This window comes from Babesia bigemina (genome assembly GCF_000981445.1).
Source record: "Babesia bigemina genome assembly Bbig001, chromosome : IV".
In the NCBI taxonomy this organism is placed as follows: Eukaryota; Apicomplexa; class Aconoidasida; order Piroplasmida; family Babesiidae; genus Babesia; species Babesia bigemina.
The window spans coordinates 223,092-245,663 of record NC_027219.1 but is presented as its reverse complement, the minus strand read 5'-3'; the positions used below and the strand labels follow the sequence as shown (position 1 = coordinate 245,663).

Below are 22,572 nucleotides of genomic sequence, written 5' to 3'. Positions count from 1 at the left end.
TCTTCAACCACCCCTAGTGGAACATGAGATATGTTAAGATTCCATACAAAAGGAACGAAAAACCTTCACCCGCGTTGGGCGCTTTAAATATCCGCGATACAACGTCTATGAGTACTCACACCCTTAATTAAAATACGTTGAGGACTCAGCTCATACGATAATATGGCGTCTATATGTCGCAATTTTTGAAGATGCATACATTCTGCAGCACAGTCGATGTTGTATGTGGCAATTTTCCTCGGAAGGGCGCTCCTAGTGCAACAAAGAGTATCTACATTATTAGCGAATACCTTTTGTGGTGAAATATACACCGTAATCGGCAACCCTTGTCATCTGGGTTCTCAAATACAAATACATTGCGCTAGGTGCCCGCTAAAGGTGGTCGCGTGATTAGTCTGACCTTTAGTACGTTACGTCGCTATGTTGAAAATATATTACTGTTAAACACGCTATTTGTAGGCTAAATAAGAACAATACGCTGGTGTTAGTGCCGATGGACGATGCCTTCAGTTAAGACAATGCTAATGTGTAAGCCTTTGCAACCGACTGAAGTTCATTCAGACAGTGCTTCCACGATTCTCCTATAACATTTCGATAGCATAATTAACAAATGTGTGAGTATATCTAAGATTCTAGCAAAGATTTTGACGTGTCTAACGCCTACACATTTTGATTTGAGGTCAATACTGCAGACACACGATAATACGTGCATTGATGATCTTGACTCGTGCTGCTAAGAGGTGTATATAAATTAGTTGTATTGCTTTATGGGCTGTGGAAACGGTCCGATAATTGTGCTACAATTGAACTGTTTCGGTACACACTTCAACTAAGCCGCCTGCAGGAGTTAATTTCGAAGACATAAATATAAGGGTGTTACCATCAAGCTGGAAACATGAAGCAGAAACTTGTGATTGTCTTTGGAAATGTCACTTACGCCGTGCTCTGGATATCTGGTAAAGCCATTCTTCTCTTCCTCCAAGCCTTAAGATACTTGGCACGGCAATTCTGCGTATACCAAGTTCAGAAGGGTGGATATCTATCGCATGTACTCTGGGTGTTCGTTTGATTCAGCGCAGCAATGGCTCAATATTTCCTATCGCAGACAGTCACCGAGTATTTAATACGGTTACAAGCTCTTAGCCAGACCAGGAAAAACTAATCATGTCAAACACTGAAAAACAGTTGTATTTGCAGCTAAAGAAGCTCTAAAATGGCGAATATTCCTCCAACTGCTGCTGTGTATTGTAACGGCTTGGTCTCTAATGTACCTTGCTGCATATCAACTCGTCTATTCGAGGCTGTGACAGGAGCCCGATCGATAGTGGACATATCTGACTTTCTGACATCATTGTTGCCAAATCGCAGCATACGATAATTATATATTACCGCCACGCATTGAACATTTTAATGTAACTTTACGGTAAAGCCCGTTGATTAATCTGTATGTTCTCCTGTCTGCATATTGACGAATGAACACGCTTGGTGCACATTGATTTTTCGGAATCATGGGCTGATAGATTCATATTGCGTGTGGCATGGTTATTGTAACGCAGTATAGAGATTATGAGAGCTGAGTGGAACAAAGTTATGTGGGTTCCGCGAGAATTGAAAACATCTGTGTGGTACTACCGATGTATTATACTTAGACCATAATGAGCGCTACTACATTAGCAATATGTTTAATTGCTGTAATTGCATTGTACTCGGTATTTGAAGCTAATATGTATCAGGAGCGAGAGCCGTAGGGCAATGCACTTTCAACTGTCTATATTGACAAAACCTGCATAACCATTTATGTACAAATAACACGTCTATGGTGGCACCACTTGGTTTAGTTGATGAAGGTCGATACTACAGGAAATGGCAGCACAATACATATATAATATGCGCTGTCTTTGGTGTCGTCGTTGGCCGCTTCGTGCTCCGCATTCCCGTTCTCATATATCGTTACCGCGCAAATGTGATGCGTGCCGCACATAATGTAACGAGTGCGGGTTCAACGACTCCATCCTCACGATCAGCTCGTTAACCCAGTGCTCTTCTTAAGGCTCACGGAGCGCACTTAGCTTACTTAGCGTTACGAAGTCAGAATGTAAATGTAGTATCATATGCAGGCTACATGAATAAAATTAAGTCATTGGTCATTCAAAATTTTATGCTTGAAAAAATGCCTCCAATGTGATTGTGATCCGACGTCTCGAACGCATTGATTTTTAATGCGCTTTGGCTTTCTGCTGGTAGATCCTCCACTAGGTCTTCTAGAAGCGGTTGATACACAGCGGATGTTTCAAAGGTAGTAGTTTACCACGCTGCGGGAGTAGTATTTAGTGGCAAGCATTAAATTATTAGCTGATTGGTCTTTCTTGGGCAACGACCTCGCTCTTTTCCATCTCATCCGCGATTACGTCCAACTTCTCAGTGCTCCTGCGCTCATTTGCATACTATATGCTATCTAAACACTTGTGCGCTGCAGTTCAGCCGATAAGCCAGTATATACGCTTGCATGATTCCAGGGAGTTAACTCACCACTAAGGATTGATCAGGAGAACGATAATGTAGACCTATTGCAGGTTCCGTCGGCGTAAAAAGTCATTATAAATGCGTGGCCTTGTGATGTATGGCCATGCATGCCTCCTTGAGCGCCTCCGAGATCGTTGGGTGGGCAAAGCATACCTTCGAAACATCCACGGTGGTGAGTCCGCAAGCCATCATTAGGGTGATTTGACCTATTAGCTCGCTAGCTTGTGGTCCTATAATCCAACCGCCGAGTATCTTGTTGTCATTGTCGGCCAATATTTTCACGAAACCGTCAGTTTCGCCGGCGACTCTAGACCTGGAGTTGGCAGCGAACGGGAAGCTGGCCTTCTTGTAGGCCACGCCGGCAGCCTTAAGAGATTGCTCGGTGCTTCCAACTCCTGCAACCTCTGGATGCGTGTATATAACCATGGGGACGTGATTCCAGTTTACGTGTCCAAGGTCTTTCCCCAGAATGTTGCCGAGGGCGACTGATCCATCCTCTTCGGCCTTGTGAGCTAGCATGGGCCCGGGAATGACGTCTCCGATGGCGCTGATGTTTGGGTGGTTGGGGATTCTGAGTTTATCGTCAACCACTATACAACCCCTTTCAGTTTTAATACCCAGGTTCTCCAGCCCGAGGTTGCTTGTGAACGGTCTCCTTCCCATGGCTAGAAGGACCACATCTCCTTTGAACTCAATCTTCTGCCCGTTCTTTTCGGCGGTAACTACTGCGCAGTCTTCCTTGGCTTCCCCTCCCAGCACTTTCGTGCTGACAGAGACCTCGATTCCCTGCTTTTCGATGAGCTTTTTAATGGTCGCTGATACGTCTTGGTCCTGTAAAAGCGCTGGTTTCGATGTTGCTGGGGCTTACCATGGCTTGGCAAAGCGTGTTGCCATACTCTACGATTGTGACCTTGGCTCCGAGACGACTCCAAACCGATGCAAGTTCAAGGCCGATGGCGCCTCCTCCAATGACCACCATCGTCTTCGGCACCTCGTCCAGCATCAGCGCCTCATCGGAGCTGATAATACGTTTACCGTCTATTTTAAGCGAATCTCCGGGGAATCTGGTCACTTCAGATCCGGTGGCGATGATGATGTTTTTGGCCGTTACTTTCTCCCCTCCTTCAATTTGTATTTCATTTGGGGCAACGAGTGTTCCGTGTCCGCTGATAAAATCAACTCCGTTCTTTTTGAAAAGCCCCTTGATGCCTGCGTCCAAAGTCTTGAAGATCTTCGCCTTCGAGGACATGATCTCTTCATGGTTAACGGCTACTCCGGACAATTTCACTCCAGTGAGTCCCGTGCGTGCGACCTGCATGGCGGTGACGTTACGCCGTAAATGTAATATTGGCAAATGCAATTAATTACTTCACACATTGGCAACATTTGCATTGCGCAACGCAAATAGTACGAACAATTATGCGGATATCGCCCGTGAACGCTCGATTTTTCCGTTGGTGAGTCACGGGGATCGTGGTTAGCTACTTTGGGTCGACAACGTTAGGTATTCACATACGACGTCGTAGACACGTCTAACGAGTGATGTATCACGGCCATTCTTACCTGGTAGTTGTGTGATGTGCTGAGCAGGCACTTCGATGGGATGCAACCGACGTTAAGACAGGTGCCGCCGAGCGTCTTCCTTCTGTCTATGCAAGCAACCTTCAATCCATGCTGCGCTCCTTTTATAGCAGTGGTGTAGCCTCCAGGACCGCCGCCTATGACCGCTAGGTCGTATCTGCACATGATATTCCCACACGTGGAATCTTACTTGTAAGCGGCAGAGCTGAAGCCCCTCGATACTCTTCGCAGCCCTTTCATCATCTTCAAATTCCCCCTGAGAATCTAAAATTTTTGGTAGGAACGTCAACAACTGAGTTGTTTGGTAGGGTTTGCGACACGATGGCAAGGTGTGCGAACCCTCCCGCGATTCCACGCGATTAATATTTTTGAATTATATATTTAAATGCACATTCACCTGGCAATCTTGGTCTTATTGCTAACCAATGTAACAGTCTGTTTCGGATGGCGGGCTCAGTCCTGCGTCCAGGCGCTGCCGTCCAGCTGCTTGCGCGCAAGGTACGCTTTACTGTTCGGATGGTTCACGTCATCTTCTGCGCAGATTCCACTTACAGGCACACAAAACAGGCACAGGTAGCACTAAGAATGGGCGAGATTCAAATCCTAAGTTCCTGGGCATCAAAAAGTGCCACAACAGCTTCGCCTTCGTCGGCAACATCATAGTACGGCAGCGCGGAGCAAAATTTAAGTGCGGAATCGGTGAGTGTTGACCCTAAGTCGGCTATTTACTACTGCCAGCACTTTTTTTAACTGTTTTACATCGTTTCGTAGGGACGAAGATGGGCCGGGACCACACCATATACGCCGTGAAGAGTGGCCGCGTGCAGATTCTAAACCACCGCGTATCGGTGTTAGACCTCGTCGCTGAACGCGCAATGCTGTCTCAGCAGCAATCCACAAGCTACTTCATGGAGCCGACGCTATACACATTGAGCAAATTATGGACAGACAAGGCCGACAAAGTTAACAAGTGACAGTGCCATACCTCCTGCACTGTCCAATATGTTTCAAATGAACAATTGAACACATTTAACATATTACAGTATATTAATATAATGTTTCAGTAGGCACGTGTATTATGCCTTCATGCGTGCTTCGTGGGCCCAGTCCACGATGAGGCCCCTGACGGCGTAGTGAAGTAATCCGCTTGTATGATTTACGAGGTGTCGAATGCGCAATTCCTTTCGTGCACATTCGCATGTTCTGTGTTTTTACAGTCCTCTCCGTGTATACGGATCGTTTTATGCAATGTTTCGCGTTTCACGTACCTCTCTAAAGGCCATTTTAATATACGATCGGATTTACCGCGGTCTATCCTCTAAGCGAGTTTGCGCTGTTGGAGCCGCCTCCAATCCAAACTACTTTGTTTACGACATTGGAACCACCAGTTGCTGCTTTGGATGCATTGTTCATTAAGATCTCTTCGTCACTGAAGCTCTGCCATGTCTCTTCAACCCAATCCTGGAAATTCTCCAAGCCGTTGAAGGCCATGTTTAGCAGCGCTAGGAGGACGAAGCAAATTGCGCCGACGACAAAGATGGCAATGATAGGTACAATGATATAGATTCCAACCAAATAGTCTATCTTGTTACCACAGATGACGACCACCTGATTATAATCAATTTCACCTTTATTAATTCTATCCGCAATCTTGCTTCCCAATGTCTCAACCAGTTTACCGGAGTCAATACCAAGGAAGTTTATAATCGTATTCAATGCACCGTTCGCATCTGACTCGGTGGGTTTCTTGTCCGACATCCTGTTGAAGTTTTATAATTATGCGATTTACAACAAGGGCCAACTCGTGTTACTTCATTATTGATAATCTTCGGTCACGGCAGGGTCAGCAACGTTGCAGAGATACGGACGGCAAATACGCGGCTTTCGCAGCCCCTGTAGCGCATATAATTCATACTTTACGCGGGGCTGCCATCCGCAGACGAAATGCCGTTGTCAATTCTCCGCGGGAAGAATGTGGCCGATGCCCAGTGTCCGGGCACATTGGCCGTTGATCCACCACGACCGAAAGATCCCAGGCGTTCTCCCAACTTCAATTTTAATCCTACACTATATTACATGACAGCTTATGAATCCTGTACCGCATTAATATTAATATCGAAAGCATAGGGAGCAGGGGCCCCCCAGATAGAGCCATAGATACGCGGAATCCCGCGTCGGCAGCTGTCACTTTGGACGGCAACTAACAATTTGGCTACATATATTGAACTAATTAGCGTAACAAATTTTCAGCTCGGTGAATGCCTACCGATTGGAGCGTAAACTACACACCCGTGCATTAGCCGAGCCCCGCGGCATTACAACATTACACGTCAGAACCCCGTCAAAATGTGGCCTATGCACACATCTTTTGGGGATTTAGTCCTTTCTGAGATACTTAGGCGGTATGGGCGAAGTATTTGCTGTCGCGGTATACAGAGCCGTTGTATCATGAGAGTCCAGCTTTACACCCTGGCAGGCTGGGGATGGTAGGATTCCGGGAGCTTATGCTCACTGCAGTTTTTTTAATCAGCAATAAAATTTATACAGTAGCAACGCGGGCGGAAACCAACACATACTCACGATTCTCACAGCAGGGCACCCGTCTACCAGAATCCTGAATTCATTTGTGGCATGCCACCGATTCATTACGTGACGCTTCCGTGCTCGACCTGCAAGAAACGTCTTCTGTATGTGGTATAGCGAATCGTCGTGACAGCTTATTCAGCGCAGCAATGGGCACATTAAAACACGGTGAACATACCCATACAAGCTTTAAATCTGTGGTCGTAGTTGTGGTCACTGGCATCATAAACGCCTCAGTTCCCAGTGATTAATACGTTCTTTCGAACGGAGGAATGGTTTCCATGTCACTGCCAAGCGTTGTATCTATGACGCTGCGGTAAGCCAGCTTGACATTCTTGAACTCCGGCGACTCTATGTACGATAGGGTGTGTTTGCGCCAGTTCACGTCGTCCCTGGCGGGGTAGTCCTCTCGTGAATGAGCTCCCCTGGATTCCTTGCGGGCCTCAGCCGACACAACGGTTTGCATGGCCAGCGTCAGGAGGTTCTCCAGCTCAAGCGTCTCGTACAGATCCGTGTTGAATGCCGGAGATGTGTCAGTAATTTTTACGTCCTTGAACTGGTCACAGCACTCCTCGAGGAGCGCGACTCCCCTTTTCAGGCGCTCGCCGTCCCTGAAGACGGCCACATTGTCTTGCATGCTTTTCTGCATATGCAGGCGGATCGCAGAGGTGGGAATGCCGTCTTTTTTGGCTGCAGGTTGTGTGTGGCTCGGTCCGCTGCACTTACCGCTCGCGAACAGCTTGGTAATCTTGGCTATGGTCGATTCTACTGCGCCTCGCACGCATACCGGCGAGGCTTTACTCTGCTCGCCCGGGGTGCAGGCCTCAATGACGGAGAGTGCCGCCCTTTTACCGAACACCACGATGTCAAGGAGGCTGTTTGCACCCAGCCTGTTCGCTCCATGGACAGATGCGCACGCCGCTTCGCCCGCTGCATACAGCCCGGGTACCGTGTTGTCGCTCCGGTCAATGGCTTGAGCCTTCCAGTTTGTGGGGATGCCTCCCATGTTGTAATGTACAGTTGGGAGGACAGGAATGTATTGCTTTCTGGCGTCGACACCGGCAAAGATTTTGGCCGTCTCTGTGATTCCCGGCAGCTTGTCGCGGAACACGTCTTCGCCGAGGTGTGTTAGATCGAGGTAGATGTGGTCTTTGTTGGGGCCGCAACCCCTGCCTTCTAGTATCTCACACGTCATTGCTCTCGACACAACGTCCCTAGACGCGAGATCCTTTGCAACGGGTGCATACCTGCTCATGAAGGGCTCTCCCTCACTGTTTCGCAGAATCCCTCCCTCTCCACGGCACCCTTCGGTGATCAGACACCCTGCTGGGTAAATGCCGGTAGGGTGGAACTGAACGAATTCCATATCTTGGAGGGGCAGCCCGGCACGTGCGACCGCCGCGTTTCCATCGCCAGTGCACATGTGAGCCGACGTGCAGCTGAAGTAGCATCTGCCGAAACCCCCCGTCGCCATGACTACGTTGTTGCTTTTGAAGACGTGTATTTCGCCATTAGCCATGCGCATGCAAACACAGCCAACTACGGCGCCGTTTTCGTACAGCAGGTCAAGAAGGAAGTACTCGATGAAAAATTGGCAGTTCTTGGCGAGCGACTGACCGTACAGCGTATGCAACATGGCGTGCCCCGTCCTGTCCGCGGCAGCAGCGCATCTGTAAGCCTGCCCCCCTTTTCCGAATTTGAGGGACTGCCCTCCGAACGCTCTTTGGTAGATTTTACCGCTTTCGGTGCGACTGAACGGCAGCCCGTAGTTTTCCAATTCAATGACAGCCTGCGGCGCCTGTTTGCACATGTAATGAATTGCGTCCTGGTCACCGAGCCAGTCTGAGCCCTTGACTGTATCGTACGCGTGCCACCTCCAGTCGTCCTCCGTCATGTTACCCAGCGCGGCGTTGATGCCTCCCTGCGCGGCCACAGTGTGGCTTCGTGTTGGGAAGAGCTTAGAAATGCACGCCGTTTTGTATCCATTTGAGCTCAGTTCGAGGGCAGCTCTGAGGCCAGCTCCGCCGGCACCGACCACAACTGCGTCGTATGAATGCTCCACTACGCTGTGCCCTGCAAAATCGTGATTCGTTGTCATGGAAGTGCTGATGTGGAAAACAGCTGTTTCCACAACGAACAACACTTAATAATGGACCACATAGGTGCCGCACATCGTTAATAAGCATGCAATGTATTCTGTACGAGCCACGTATGAACACATCTGCGTGTTGCTGCACGCCAGTATTGCGACGCCACCTCTATCGGCAACCGATAACCTAAAAGGCAGTACCACGTCCCCATTCGACGGCCAACGGATTGCACGTACAAATACGCAACTGTAAACACCAACTGATGTGAAACAGTCAGGTAAGCAGGCTGTCTTTGTCAACGGTTTCGGTGATTGGCCTGCTCCAGGCAGGCGCACATAAATACGTTGGCCGCCCATGACCCTTCGCACAGCACGTACACTTACCAGCAACTCGCTTCGTGATCGATTCTGCAGAGAAACGCCGTGAGTGTGGCGCAAGCCGTCTGAAAATAGCGGCGCCCTTGAACATTTTGCAGTGGCCTATGTCGCTGTCTGGCAGCGATTTATCGGTTTAATTTGGATTGGGTTATCGCCGTTTTCCTTTTAGACGTTATAAAATTTCCTCCGGAGAGAACGCCTCCATGTGGTCGTGTAAAGTAATGGGCAGCAGGGAGGGCAGCTGCCGCGTCCTTCGCGTTGTCTTAGCCACCCCCTCCTTTCCACAGTTGAATTGTGAACTAGTTGCATTCAGTGAAGTATTTGTTACGCTATGTGTGATATTAATGGCCATGTGTGTGCGAAATCCCGCGTAAATGCCCCGGAAGGCTTGCTGCTTTCCGGGGTAACATTTGCCGGATTCAAATAACCTCACGGATACGTAAATCGACGTGTCCGTGATGTCACATATCTTACAATGATCTAGTAGGGTCTACTGTCACGGTTTTTAAATCTTTGGTGGCCGTAACGGCTTTTTCTCGCCTCTGTTGATGACCGAATTTTCCTCTCGCTTAAATGTGTGTGTACGAGTCGATTTCCACACACGTGTGTGTTCTACAAGTACCTCTAAGGCAGTTCATAACGTATGAGCGAGCTGCAGGGTCTCTCACGGCGTGAAATGCATCGAAGGCCCGTTGTTCTGCGGCTCTACATATCGCTCCTACCGGCATTGATAACGCTCACACGCTGCTGATGGCGGCGCATCGATGCGGTCGTCAACCTCTTATAGGTTGTAGGGTGTACGGTCTGCCATCGATGAGTAACCACATGTAACTTGATATTACAGTTGCTGCTAACCTTTTGCAGCCAATCCCTGGGTACGGCTGGTTACCGGCGCTTCGGAATAATGGCTCGTCCTGAGTCGGTGCTGGCCATGCACAAGAGCTACTTCTGCCTGCACTATTTGCACGATGTGAGGCTTGCAATGTAAGAGTTTAGAGCACGTCATGCATCCTTCGCAGCGACGTCGCACTTGAACACCTGAAGCACTGCGAGGACGCAGACCTCATACTGACCGTCTTGATGGAGTTCTTAGCGAACCATACATCACGGGACCGCCCACTGGAATTGAATACCGTTCGAGGGGTATTCGCGGAGCTGCTCAAGTCACGGGTTTGTTGAGCATTCATAGCGCTATATTTGCGGCAGAATATCGTCGGACTACATCGCATTCTCGTGAGGCATCAGTACGAGCATCTGATGCGTCAACTCAACTGTAGGACTCTTTCAGACCATCGCATGAAGATAGTACCTCCAAAAGCGCTGAATGTCGGGACGCATCATAAACGTGCAGTTAGGCGCTCCATTTCCCGTCGCCATTTAAACCTAAGTCTTTGTCGGATTAGCTTGGTGCGGATATTGCGGAAATCAATTGAAATGAACCATTACGTTGCTACTCGAAGCCCCGGGAAATATACTGCGACCCGACTTACCAAGCGAAGATGTTACGGCAATGTTGACACCCTTGAGAAGGAATTCAAGAAAAACTTGATCGACTGTTTCGGCGACAACGCACTAATGTACGTTCGTTGTGAGAGCCTTTGTGGCCCGCGAACGTGTAAGGACGGCGAATACAGTTGCAGTATTGCCAGTACAGGAGTGTATGACAGTGTGCGGTATTCAAATTTGCAGTCAGACGATCGTTCTGCTGCAGAGGCTTCCAATCGACATAATACATGCACAAAAGGTTTGCTATCGGTTCATGGATGTATTTGTGTCTCCCCACCCATCCCCCATCCGCAGCTTTGCGTATCTGCAGACCAGTCAAGCGTGATGTTTTGGTGGCGCAGTCACTACACCATGATAAAACGAAAGATATTCCAGGTCTGCAACGTGCTGTTCATTAACATAAATGTACCTTTCATTGCAGTGGATTTGTTGTCACGTTTTTTCCAGAACGCCGTCGCCACGACTGGGGCCGGTGTAAGGCGTTGTTTGCTGTTTCTGTTCAACCTTGTAGACCGAGGAGGTACGGCTGATATGCAGCGCGAAGCGCAGAGCGTTACCGAAGACGACACCACCTTGCTGTTCATGGTGGCAGCCAACTGCATTGAAATAGCGCTGAACTACAACAACGGCTGCGCTCGTTTTGATATTTTTTCGCTGTTCTACTTCCTCATGTTCGTGGATTCGATTTTCACCAATCTCGGATACGAGGAATGTACGAATGCTTGCTTACCATCGCTAATGCCTGCACTTGACCGAGGTGCATTTCTCAAGCAAAAGCTGAACGGGGGAGCCCACTCACTCAGGCGAAGCCTCAAGTATCACCACGGAATATTCAAACGCGAGCTAGCTCACCTAGCGAAGGAGATAAAGAAGAACCGCATTTTGCAAGTCGTGAACTTTCAGATTGCTAACTGTTTGGAACAGCTGTTGCTACTGTCTCATGGTATTTTCGGTTTGAACCTGACGCTGAAGGTGGCGCCAATATTGTTCGAGGTGACGCGAAAAGCGTATCGCATGTATGATTTCAACCGACATAGGTATGAACCAGATGCACATGTATATTCTTACAGCAGCGGTCGTTCGGGATACTCGAACCCTCAAGAGGAAGGCGGCTGTTACAATAGGGTACGCAGTGCATGGGCCAACCTATTTCAACCATATTGCGGCATGTCTGAAACGACATCAACGCGTCACACTACATCGGATGAGCACGAGCAATATGAAATGGATTCTAACGACTCAGTTAAGAGCTGGTCGTCTGTCCTTCATAGCCGTGCTGTTTCAGAACCGGACCCGGGGGCATCGCAGGCGGAGTCTGAATTTGCAAACTCCTTAGTGACGGAATTTACGGAGCTATCGATTTTGCTCCTTCAGATGCTGAGTTGCTCTAAGTACATCGAGATACTGGTGGGTAACAGCATGTTTGCCTCCCCAGGGTGCCGTGTCAGCCTGGCTACGCTCATGGCAGGAATGTGCCTTCATTTTGTTTTGGACGTTTACGTGATGATCACGGACGATTTGATTTCCAACACGCTGCGCACGTGCCATTTAAGCAGCTCGCCTATAGAAGGTGAGACTGCTGGAGCTGCGTACCTGGAAGCATTCCAGCGCTACATGGGTTGCAACTACCGCCTGCTTGCGGAAAACAACTGCGCGCTTTACTTCATGGTTATCGAACTGGACTGGATCTTCCACAAGGAAGGTATATACAGCAGAAGTGAGTACGGGAAACACCTCAGGCTCATGGGCAGCGTTTTGGAGGTGACTAGCGTGTTCGACCGCGATTCCCTGGAGGATGCATTTGAAGCGCACTACCGGCTGTACAGCCAGATCGCCGTCACGATGTTCGAAGGCCCTCACGTGGATCCGCAGACGGCACTGTGCGTGGAAGCCTTCAAGGAACGCGTCGCAAGTTGGAGCACATTTGACGAGGTGACCATACGTCGCGTGAACCCGGAGGATGAGCTGTCGATTAACCAGGACATCATGGACATTTATTATTCCGATTTGCGATATCCGCGCCACTGCTTCAATCCCTACAAGTCCATTTTTACACCTAAGTACTTCGAGTTGGCCAAGGATCTCGTCTACCGCGTGAAGGCGGCGTTGCTGCTGTACTATGTACGCAACCGCCGCACATACGCACAGTAGCCGGCGTGTTCCGATATAACATACAGCATTAATTTTTTTTCTGTCTTACCGCGGACGACGTGCAGGTGTAAGGCCCCGGCACTCCCCTCCTCCGGCGGCACTGGGGTCATACGCGACCGCTACATGGCAAAAATGATTCGGTAGGCTACACGATGATTGCAATATACGTCTGAGATCTGGTGGCGCGTATTCAAGATGGGAATCGTGCGCGACCAGACCTTTGCGACAAAGGAGCGGCTCTTGAAGCATCTGGAGCTGGATTCCTTCGCCTATCTGCGCATGGTCGCGGTCCTGAGCATTATATCGCATACTTCGGTCACTCTACGTGAGGTGAGTGGCTGTCCACTCTGATGTGTGCTGTGTTAGCTGCTGGATCTCAACCGACGCCCTGCTGACACACTTCTGATAAACAGCCTTTGAAGAGATCTCATTCATATGACGACTGTTAGTTCATATCGGTTTTCAGCAGGTGTATTCGATTGACATCCATGTAAACAGGCTAATTTAGTAGATTTGTGTATCGCCGATATGGCTCTAGTGGCAGTGCCACGATGTCGTATTTTCGTTGCGTGCACTTAATGTTTGTTTCGACGAATCACATCTGCCACAGGATCGCGTTCTCATGTTACATGAATCGCAAATGCTGGAGCTTCTGGCAAAGGTAACTCAGGGAGGGCGTATAGAAGTGGAGAAGGGGAAGGTCACCATTGACCCGGGTCGCATTGTGGGTGGGACTTTGAAGTTCCAGTGTTCGAGCCAGGTTCCTCTGTCGTATTACCTGGAGCCGCTCGTATACCTGTCGGTGTTTTCATCTGAGCCGTTTCGGATCACACTCACCCGTCAAGGCGAAGATGTGGATTGGGAAATGGTCAACAGCTTCAGCCTCCTGGAGAGTTTCTGCTCCAGCGCCACGGTCGTGCTGCGCAAAATAGGTTGCAGCTCTGTAGAGTTCAAGTACAAGGAGCCTTACGAGGTGGTCTTTACCAACACTCCACTGGTAAAGATCGCACCTGTGGACATGTCCACGTGGAGCTGTGTGAAGAAGGTGCGCGGCAGTGTAGTGGTGCGCTGCCTGCAACCAAGCCTCGGCACAAACGTGATCACTGGTTGCAAGCGGGTGCTGAATGAGGTGTGCGACAACGTCTACATCGACCTGGTAACTCCCAAGGGTGCTGGGAACCCGTATGTATCGGTGGCGTTGATTGCAGAGGGGCCATCGGTTGTATACACGTCAGACAGCACAGTTCCACTAAAGGATGCTGATACGGGGGCCAAGGCGGCGTCCATTAGCGCCAACACCAGCCTTTCCAAGATCCTGGAAATAGCCAACCGCAAAACCGAGGCCAGTGCTAAGCCGGAAGCGAATACGGAGTCTGCTACCAGTATCCATGAGCGCCACGAGGCCATAGGCGAGGCGGTTGCCCGGCGCCTGCTTGCTGAGATCAGCTTGAAGGGCATCTTGGACACCACCCATCAGCACCTGCCGCTAGTTTTCATGGCCATGTCCGGTGACTACCAGGTGTCGACGTTCCGCATGGGCCGACTGAACCGTTATTCGATCGAGTTCCTGCGGAAAATAAAGCAATTTCTCGGAGTAACGTTCAAATTCGTGCAGGAAGAGGAATGCGTGCTGCTAAAATGCGTGGGCAACAGCTTCCAAAACAGCGGAATCAAAACGTTTTAATATCGTCTCTCAACCTTATTAGGTGTCATTATAAACGTATGTGCTTGTTAGTTAACTTTCAAATAAATGCGCGCATTTTCGCACGCGTGAGGTACGCTTAAAAGTGGTTCGCTGCCTGCGTTCATTCCGCAGCGGTCTTGCCGTCAACGAACGGGATGAATTCCACGCCTCCCATGTAGGGCACCAGCGCTTTGGGCACCATGACACCATTGGGAGTCTGGTAGTTCTCGAGGATGCAGCACAGAGTGCGCTGGGACGCAACAAGCGTCCCGTTGAGCATGTGGCAGTACTGCCTCTGTGCGGTGTCCTTCTCGAAGTATTTGGAGTTGATGTCGCATGACTGATAGTCGGTGCAGTTGGAGCACGACACGAGTTCACGGTAGTCCCCCATCTCCGGGAAGTACGCCTCGAGGTCGTACTTCTTCGCGGCGGCGTTGTTGAGCGCACCGGCCACGATCGATACGACCCTGTAGGGCAGGTTCAGTGATTCGTAAAACTCCTTCGAAACGCCGATCATTTCATCGTGGTGCTTCCACGAGTCTTCTGCTCCACACACCACGAACTGCTCAATTTTCTGGAACTGGTGTATACGGAAGATGCCCCTTAGGTCCCTACCGTGGGCACCAGCCTCCCTTCTGAAGCAGGTCGACACGCCCGCGTACTTCAGTGGCAGTTCCTTGATTGAGTAGGTTTCGTTCCTGTGGAGCGCCACAATGGGTTGTTCGCTGGTGGCGATGAGGAACAGCTTTTCCCGCTCGTAGTCTTCGTCCCTGGCCGCCCCAGCAGATTGCTGCTGACCAGCCATCTCGTTCGCGGTGCTGCGATCCGCGTCCCTGAGCGGAGGTATGCAGTAGAGCGTCTCCTCGAAATCCGCAAGCTCAGCACACTGACCCATGACGTCCTTCTTCATGAAGTAGGGTGGCATGACGGGTTGGTACCCCCTGCGGCTGAGGAAGTCCAATCCGTACTGTATAAGGGCCATGTTGAGCAGGCATCCTGGCCCCATTAGGTAGTATCCCCGGTGACCGGCAATCTCCACACCCTTTTTCAGGTTAACGCCGCCAATCTTAATGAGCACGTCACAGTGGCTCATGACGTTCCAGGGCGGCAATTTTACGTTGTGCTCACCCACCGTCTTGCAGGCCACATCACGGTACTCTTGGATGTTGTTTGCCTCAATGAACTGCTCCCACCCGTACTTGCTGGGCTCCCAGTGGGCCACAGTAAGGTTGTTCGCCTCGTCCGCGGAGGGAACGGTGTCCTCAGAAACGATGTTTCCTACGCACCTTAGGAGCGAATCTCGGGTCTTGCTGAGATCGTGCGCTTTGTTCAGCAAGCGCGCAATCTCTTCCTTGTGGTTCTCGGCCTCCTTCTTGAGCTGGCTGATAATTTCGGCCTTGTCAGCGGGCTTGCCTTCGGCGTCAACCGCCGGCGCCTTGCCGGACACAACGAGCCCAATCCGCTTGGATATGTCGTTGTAATTCCGCTTCGCCTGCTCGTAAGTGTGGTTCGCCTGCCTCCATTCTTCGTCGGCCGTGATGACCGAGTCGACCATGGAGTTGGCGACACACCTGCGCACCTCGGAAGCTCGCAGGAGCTGGAGAAGGTTGCTGTTGCGGAAGTACCTGATATCGAGAACCATTTTTACAAGGTTATGCGCAAATTCATTGAGTGGCAAAATGTGCGGTTAGAGGAAGGACCTACCGGTCACCGTGAGGCGATTTGGCGTGAAACCGTGCGCCGTAACAACGTGTTGCACCAACACACCCACGGTTTATTTTGTCGCACATCTGCATCGGAACCTGCGCCTTTGCGCCTACTATAGAACGAGTGCCTTTCGGATACAATATTTCTGACGTGGAGTAGTGCATATTGCGCTGATTGGTGTACACATAGCAACGCTTCAGCAAGCGAACTATCAGGTTTCACATTACAGCTGGCAGCCCAAGTCGAAATAGTCGTCCTGCTCCGCACGTTTGTACTCGTCTATGAGTAGTTGCGTGATATCTCTGGAGTGTTCCATCTCCTCGAAATTCCCGTGACCGTCCGGGCTGCTGAACATCGCCTCCTTCCTGTAACGGGAATGGTGGCGTCGCCATACAAAACCCACTTGTAGTTGTCGAGGAACGCCCTTCTGCTGTAGAGCTTATCGAACTGTTGTATGCACCGTTGGAATAGCTGCGCGCCATGTTCGCAAAACCACGTTAACCCACTCCAGCGATCGACGTGTGATTGGCCAAGAGCAACCCGCATACTTTGTGCTGCTGTGGCACGAAGGGCGACTGCTTGGACAGCGCAACTTGTATGGATGCCGGGTTCCACTTGATGAATTCAACAAGTTTCCGCTCCCTGACCCTCTGGAGGCTTTTTTGTATCTCGCTGGGGTCCACGTCGCCCATAATGACGTTCAGAGCGGAGATGTAGAGTCCGTCCTTCATCGGAGCTGACATCTGCAGACGATGTATTGTTCGGGTGGTTGCCTCGTTTACCATGATGTTTTGCGTCTGGAACAGTCGCCGAATGACATCTAACACGGTGGTCTTCTGCACGGTCGAAACGTGCTTCTCGAGGGTGAGAGGGGTGTAGGATGTGACCAAGAAGTGGCATCGTGGAACTGCGATGAGGGATGCCACCAGCCCGAGCAGGCTATTGTTGATTGGGCCGGGGTACCGGAGAGTGGCGGTTGATGCGGCCATTACATTCGAAACCTGCGCGCATAGTGTGACGGCTGTGTGTTGGGACTCACCAGCGAGTTGGTTTCCTGTATGGAAGGTGTGGTCACCTTGAGCTTCTCCACGAGTATGCGATTGAGTGCGGCGTTGTCCAGCACGACCACGGAGTCAGCATTGAGGGCCAACCGTTTTAACGTCAAAATACTGTTGTACGGTTGCACCACGACGTCGCTGGTTTCCGTCGTGAGGTGCGGGAACACGGAATAGGTTTGTATAAGCCTCTTGGGGTACCTCTCGTTCAGCATTTCTAGCATGTAGCTCCCCATTCCACTGCCAGTGCCTCCAGATATCGAGTGGCAAAGCACAAAGCCCTCCAAGGAGTCCGACCCATCGGCCTCTCGGTCTATTATGTCGAACAGATCCTCTTGCACTCGGTCTGCGGAAGCGTACCCCCTCGCCCAGTTGTTGCCGGCTCCACCGCCGTCCTTAGACAGGAAAACATTCTCCGGGTTGTAGAGACCTCGGTACTCCGATGTCTGCGCGTGGGATGAGCAGATTTAGAAAGCCATTACCATGATGCCGTGAACAACACGCGGCTCAAGGTCGAAGAGCACCGCACGTGGAATATAGTGCTCGTCGTCCGCCTGGTAGAAGAACACATCCTTGCGATCCTGATGATCCTTGGCGTTGCCTATGAGTCGCCCGTCCTGACAGGAATCACACGGAAGGCAAGACGACGGCGCATACCTGGTCGATGCCGTGCTCAGCGCAGAGCTGCTTCCAGAATTCTATGCCTATCTGGTTGCCGCACTGGCCCACCTGTAGCGTAATTATTTCCTTCGGCATCGTCGAAGGTGTTGAAGCTAGGCAGGGTATAAGTGGAAAATGTGTCTCACGTCTTTGAGCGTATGACCGCCTAGAATAGTGAATTAGTACGTCATTATGAAATGTGTATTGATTTCGATATTCAACGAATCATCCCTCCGCTTGGATTCTCCAAGAGCGTCGGATGATGATGGTGTGTGCGGCTCATGAACGCTGTAAAAATACAATACATTATTAACGTTGAGGTGTTATTAATACTCTAAAATACATACTATAGCTGATTTAAACCTTATATTAGGCACTCGTCTTGAGGAAGTCGCGCAAATAATCCTTGAGGCGCCGCTGGATGCGCTCGTCATCGGTCATGTCTGCCATGTTGAGCGTACTCCCCCCGCGAAGCGCGCTGCTCACGGAGCTTGTTTCGGCATCCTCCGGTGTAGCGTCGCTGCTTTTTTTAAGCTGGTTGACGGCATCCGTAGCTAACTGTCTTAGTAGTTTGGGAATTTCAGTTTCCTCTGACACGCTCAGCTTCGACGGCTTCTGAACAACACCGCTGCCGGCATTCGCATTCACGATAACCAACATCGGTGATTGCGTTACGTTCGCTGTCACTGTGCCAGTATCGGCGGCGGATTTAGTTGCGACGTCCCCGCTCTTCGTTTCATCTGTGATCCCCTTGTTTTCGGTCGGCGTGGCAGGCTGTGAAGTGATCTCGATCGTTTCGACCTTATCGACGCTTTTAGGCTCTACTTGCACGTCAGCAGTGGCGTCGCTCGTTGGTGCATCTGTAATATTCGTAACATTGTCAACCGTTGCATCTCCGGTTGTGCCCTTCGATGCAGCATCATTAACAGCAGGCTCAGAAAGGGTACCATCGTGAGATCCTACGTCCATCTTTCCAACCGTTCCGTCTACGTCCACCTTTCCAACCGTTCCGTCTACGTCCGTCTTGGCAACCGTTCCATCGTCACTCGGTGAGACGGCTGGATCAGGTGTGCCATTTTCACTGGTACTTTCTGACGAAATTTCACTTGGCTTCTCGCTATTGGACTCGACATCCGAGGTGTAGATCGGATATTCTGGGCTTTCGCCAGCGCTCACGATGCTTTCGGTGTCCTCCGGACGAGGTAACTCGGGTTCAGTTGGCTCATCGCCATTTACGTCCGATGCACTGAGCAGGGCCTCTTCAGATTCCGCTTGTGAAGGTTCTGTTGCACTGGTTGCCGATGATTCGTTGCCCCGTATTGGCATGTAGTAGAGGGTGTTTTCCGCGTTGGTTCTATCACCGTCAAGTAGCTTAGATGTATCCCCATCAACTATGGAGTGAACAGAGTCGTTGACGTTTCCAATAAGGCGCATCGCTTTCATCGTTCCTTCGTAATCCGCTTCATCAGGGAAATTGGCTAGCTCTTCCACTTTAGTTCCTGCGGTGGTTTCGGCCGATGTTTCGATCGGATTGCCATCATTGGATACCGTGCTATCTTGGGGCCCATCAACAGCAGCACTCTCGTTGCTGCAGTCGACGGTTTTCTCATCGCTCACAGGGGTGCTGTTCGTCGTCAGTAGGTTCTCGATGTTATCAACGATTTTGTCGATGAAGTTCAGGAAAACTCGGCGTTTACGCTTCTTCAGGGATTCGTCCTCGGCGCTGGGCGCACATTTGTCAAAAGTTTTCTTTGATTTCACGCAGTCCCTTCCCAAATATCCATTAACGCAGTTTTGACGTGTTTTAAAACCACGGGACTCCAAACTATTTTGCAAAACAGAATTTGGTGCGCCGTTGGAGCACATTTTACTGTATACAGGTGATGTAATGTTATGGGTCTGTTCCTCGCCGGTTGACCCCTTAAGTCCGTTGTATGATGAATATTCATCACCCTCATTCGATCTTTCGAGTGTGGTATCTTGGTCGCTGTCGGATGGCAGCGCTTCCTCGAGAGTACCATATGGCCTGTTCGCTACAAAGGCACTGTCCGAATCTGTCGGCTCATAAGTAACGCCAGTCAATTCATAACCAGAATCAGCACTGCCTGCTTCTACAAAGTCCGTTTTTGACGCGTCTTGATTTGTGTAAAAGGTATCATCCTTTTCTTTTCCAAAGTCATACACGACGTATTGCGCTTCAGAATCCGTGTCGAGAAAGGAATAATTAGGTTTCTTTGCTTTCTTTTCTAGATCTTCCATTGCCTTAAAGTAACTTTTCGCATCAAATTTGGGGATATCTTGCACCTCCTCGGCACGTTTCGGTGGGGTCACGCGGGGTGGTTTAAAGAAGTCGACGATGTTCCCCCAAATGCGGGTGAAGAGCCCTTGCCGTTCATTCTTTCTTTCTGACGCACCAGTAACCTCTGCCCCTGTTTGTAGCAACGACACTTTTTCTGTCTTAGTTTTCTTTTCGAACGGCTTTCTAATAGAGCGCCCTAATCTGCGGAACCCGTTTTGGACCTCAACAAACCAAGGGGTGACATCATTGCTGTCGGGGTCAGTAACCGCTTCCGTACCAGACGGGGCACTAGATTTGAACCATCCCCTGATAGTTGAACCAATCTTCTTGAAAAACGAGAAAACCGGATTCGTTTTGCTGGCCTTTTTCTCAACTTCTGCGGAGCTTTCTAAGAACGAATGTGACGTAGTGAGAATTTCTGCATCAGTTCCTGTTTCTGTAAGCTTGCAAGGGTCTTGTTTTGTTGATTTTTGGTCCACCTCTGACGTGGGGTGTGAATCCTTTTCAGATGATGGAGGCGCAGGAAGGGCGACTATCTCTTCAGACACAGACTTGCGAAAGTTGGTGGCAGATTCGGTTGCCAAAACGCTGTCTACCTTACCAGCAATAGTGCACCCATCGTTACTGTCAACTGACTTTGTGGATTTGAACCAGTAAAACGTGCCATCTCCGAAAGGTCTGAGTAGTTTAGCAAATGGGTTCTCATCTGCAACCGTGACATCTTTTTCGCGTGCGAAAAGTGACGGAAACCTAACGCTATCTCGTAGGAATTGGCTTGCTGCAAATACCATCATTCGGTTGCTGTCAGCAACCACGTCCCCAGTAGGATTCTCTACGCTAGCCATGGTGGCCCCCTTAACGCCGCCCAAAATAGTGGCATCAGTGGTCTTCACCGCATTGTCCGCAGCTTCCCCATTAATAGACGTGCTGTCCTCTACCGCTTTAATCGCATTAGGATCCTTTACCGACGATTCCATTTGGATGAAAGAACTTTCGCCATCCTCATTTGCGGTTTCCTCTTCAGCATCAGACGGCTTAGTCTCCGTATCCGTTTTGCTCTTGCTCTTGGATTTGAAATGGTTGACGATTTTTGTAAAGACATTGCCCTTGCGTTTCTCAGCCTTCGGCGGCTTCTCGGGTGGGGCTTCGCTCTTTTTTTCTTCAACCGTTTCGGAAGGTTCTTCTGAATCAGGGGAAGTTGTATCGTCATTCTTTTCTGGCTCATCCTTTGTGCTTTCTTTGCCGCTTGCATCCTCGCCACTAGCTGCGTCTTCGTCCTTCTTTTCATCGTTATGCGTGTGATGATGGCTGTGATGGCCTCCATGATGATGTTTGTGATGGGAGTGGTGTACGCCTTTCGTGTTCTCATCCTCCACAGGTTCATCATTTGGTGGCGCCCCAGTATCCTGGTTAATATCACAATTTTCACAACTTACAGTCAGCCTGAAGTGCGGTTTTCCAGATTCGTCGTACTTTAAGCCTCTGAAGTTAAGGCCGAGCTCGCTTCGGTTTTCAGCACCCGCATTTCCTGTATATGCCACATTGTTGCCAATATACCCAGCTTGACCATATTGAAGGGCTGCGCCACTTGGGTTGGCTATGTTTAACGATGTATTCGCTGCTTGATTTTGTTTTGAAGTGTCACCTGTTGAATCATTTGATATTGGTAGAACCACCACAGGTTGTGTGGTGGCGGGTTGGGTTGCAAATGCAGTAGATGAACTGGCATAATCGTTCGGATGCAATGTATCTTGCGCCTGTTTCAGCATAGCATCCGGTAAATTCACCACCATGGCTTCAGCTGGGGATGGCACTCCTCCGGCATTTTGATTGAACTCATCTGTTGAGAAATTTGTCGGTGGTGCGATGTATGGCTGATGAACACTACCTATTCCGTTTGGGTAAGCATAATCCCCGCCGTTCCCATATCCGTTGGAAGTGCCGTTGTAACTGTCATCGAATGTTACCCGTTTGGACGACTTCATACCATAAGAGGCCTTATAATCCGGTAATGAACTGCTGTGGCCAAATGTAGATCGTGTGTCCTTGGACTCGGATAGATCTTTACCTTTACGCGATTCATGATAACGCCGTAAGGTGCCGGGATAGAGCACTACTGGCATTTCAGTTTCTCTTTCTGCTGAAGTAGCATCTGAGTTCCCATAATAACTGGTTGGATCATACGACAATGTTCGCGAAATACTGTCTGCGCCACCGCCATAACCCGTTCTGCCACGAAATTGAGCTTCGGTGAAACCAATCGGTCCATTGAGTATAGATAGTGTCAACGCGATGCCGACGCATACGACAGTTGTCATTTTATTCTTACAAACCGAGTCGTTACTGACTCCAGTGA

General features: G+C 49.9%; 11 protein-coding genes across 11 annotated transcripts; 4 read left to right on the top strand and 7 right to left on the bottom strand.

The window, feature by feature from the left end:
- Positions 1 to 2,595: 2,595 nt before the first annotated feature.
- On the bottom strand, positions 2,596 to 4,347 carry BBBOND_0401000 (dihydrolipoamide dehydrogenase, putative; the record flags this gene model as incomplete). Its single annotated transcript, XM_012914340.1, has 4 exons — positions 2,596 to 3,354; positions 3,392 to 3,835; positions 4,087 to 4,261; positions 4,295 to 4,347. The coding sequence occupies 4 exons, from the start codon at positions 4,345 to 4,347 to the stop codon at positions 2,596 to 2,598; spliced, it is 1,431 nt and encodes a 476-aa protein (XP_012769794.1).
- A 201-nt stretch (positions 4,348 to 4,548) lies between these two features.
- On the top strand, positions 4,549 to 5,078 carry BBBOND_0400990 (ribosomal protein L27, putative; the record flags this gene model as incomplete). Its single annotated transcript, XM_012914339.1, has 3 exons — positions 4,549 to 4,602; positions 4,659 to 4,803; positions 4,876 to 5,078. 3 exons carry the CDS (start codon positions 4,549 to 4,551, stop codon positions 5,076 to 5,078), a joined length of 402 nt encoding a protein of 133 aa, XP_012769793.1.
- Positions 5,079 to 5,415: 337 nt separating this feature from the next.
- BBBOND_0400980 (hypothetical protein) lies at positions 5,416 to 5,862 on the bottom strand (the record flags this gene model as incomplete). The annotated part of the gene is made up of 1 exon (XM_012914338.1): positions 5,416 to 5,862. One exon carries the CDS (start codon positions 5,860 to 5,862, stop codon positions 5,416 to 5,418), a length of 447 nt encoding a protein of 148 aa, XP_012769792.1.
- Positions 5,863 to 6,048: 186 nt separating this feature from the next.
- Positions 6,049 to 6,231, top strand: BBBOND_0400970 (hypothetical protein; the record flags this gene model as incomplete). Its single annotated transcript, XM_012914337.1, has 1 exon — positions 6,049 to 6,231. One exon carries the CDS (start codon positions 6,049 to 6,051, stop codon positions 6,229 to 6,231), a length of 183 nt encoding a protein of 60 aa, XP_012769791.1.
- Positions 6,232 to 6,934: 703 nt separating this feature from the next.
- Positions 6,935 to 9,245, bottom strand: BBBOND_0400960 (succinate dehydrogenase alpha subunit, putative; the record flags this gene model as incomplete). Its single annotated transcript, XM_012914336.1, has 2 exons — positions 6,935 to 8,760; positions 9,161 to 9,245. 2 exons carry the CDS (start codon positions 9,243 to 9,245, stop codon positions 6,935 to 6,937), a joined length of 1,911 nt encoding a protein of 636 aa, XP_012769790.1.
- An 81-nt stretch (positions 9,246 to 9,326) lies between these two features.
- Positions 9,327 to 9,506, bottom strand: BBBOND_0400950 (hypothetical protein; the record flags this gene model as incomplete). The annotated part of the gene is made up of 1 exon (XM_012914335.1): positions 9,327 to 9,506. One exon carries the CDS (start codon positions 9,504 to 9,506, stop codon positions 9,327 to 9,329), a length of 180 nt encoding a protein of 59 aa, XP_012769789.1.
- A 552-nt stretch (positions 9,507 to 10,058) lies between these two features.
- On the top strand, positions 10,059 to 12,811 carry BBBOND_0400940 (hypothetical protein, conserved; the record flags this gene model as incomplete). The annotated part of the gene is made up of 3 exons (XM_012914334.1): positions 10,059 to 10,138; positions 10,174 to 10,324; positions 10,361 to 12,811. 3 exons carry the CDS (start codon positions 10,059 to 10,061, stop codon positions 12,809 to 12,811), a joined length of 2,682 nt encoding a protein of 893 aa, XP_012769788.1.
- A 195-nt stretch (positions 12,812 to 13,006) lies between these two features.
- Positions 13,007 to 14,495, top strand: BBBOND_0400930 (RNA 3'-terminal phosphate cyclase, putative; the record flags this gene model as incomplete). The annotated part of the gene is made up of 2 exons (XM_012914333.1): positions 13,007 to 13,141; positions 13,422 to 14,495. The coding sequence occupies 2 exons, from the start codon at positions 13,007 to 13,009 to the stop codon at positions 14,493 to 14,495; spliced, it is 1,209 nt and encodes a 402-aa protein (XP_012769787.1).
- Positions 14,496 to 14,616: 121 nt separating this feature from the next.
- On the bottom strand, positions 14,617 to 16,137 carry BBBOND_0400920 (seryl-tRNA synthetase, putative; the record flags this gene model as incomplete). The annotated part of the gene is made up of 1 exon (XM_012914332.1): positions 14,617 to 16,137. The coding sequence occupies one exon, from the start codon at positions 16,135 to 16,137 to the stop codon at positions 14,617 to 14,619; it is 1,521 nt and encodes a 506-aa protein (XP_012769786.1).
- A 288-nt stretch (positions 16,138 to 16,425) lies between these two features.
- Positions 16,426 to 18,013, bottom strand: BBBOND_0400910 (tubulin gamma chain, putative; the record flags this gene model as incomplete). The annotated part of the gene is made up of 6 exons (XM_012914331.1): positions 16,426 to 16,567; positions 16,606 to 16,673; positions 16,709 to 17,203; positions 17,242 to 17,703; positions 17,740 to 17,874; positions 17,915 to 18,013. The coding sequence occupies 6 exons, from the start codon at positions 18,011 to 18,013 to the stop codon at positions 16,426 to 16,428; spliced, it is 1,401 nt and encodes a 466-aa protein (XP_012769785.1).
- Positions 18,014 to 18,286: 273 nt separating this feature from the next.
- Positions 18,287 to 22,534, bottom strand: BBBOND_0400900 (hypothetical protein, conserved; the record flags this gene model as incomplete). Its single annotated transcript, XM_012914330.1, has 1 exon — positions 18,287 to 22,534. The coding sequence occupies one exon, from the start codon at positions 22,532 to 22,534 to the stop codon at positions 18,287 to 18,289; it is 4,248 nt and encodes a 1,415-aa protein (XP_012769784.1).
- Between the last annotated feature and the right edge of the window lie 38 nt (positions 22,535 to 22,572).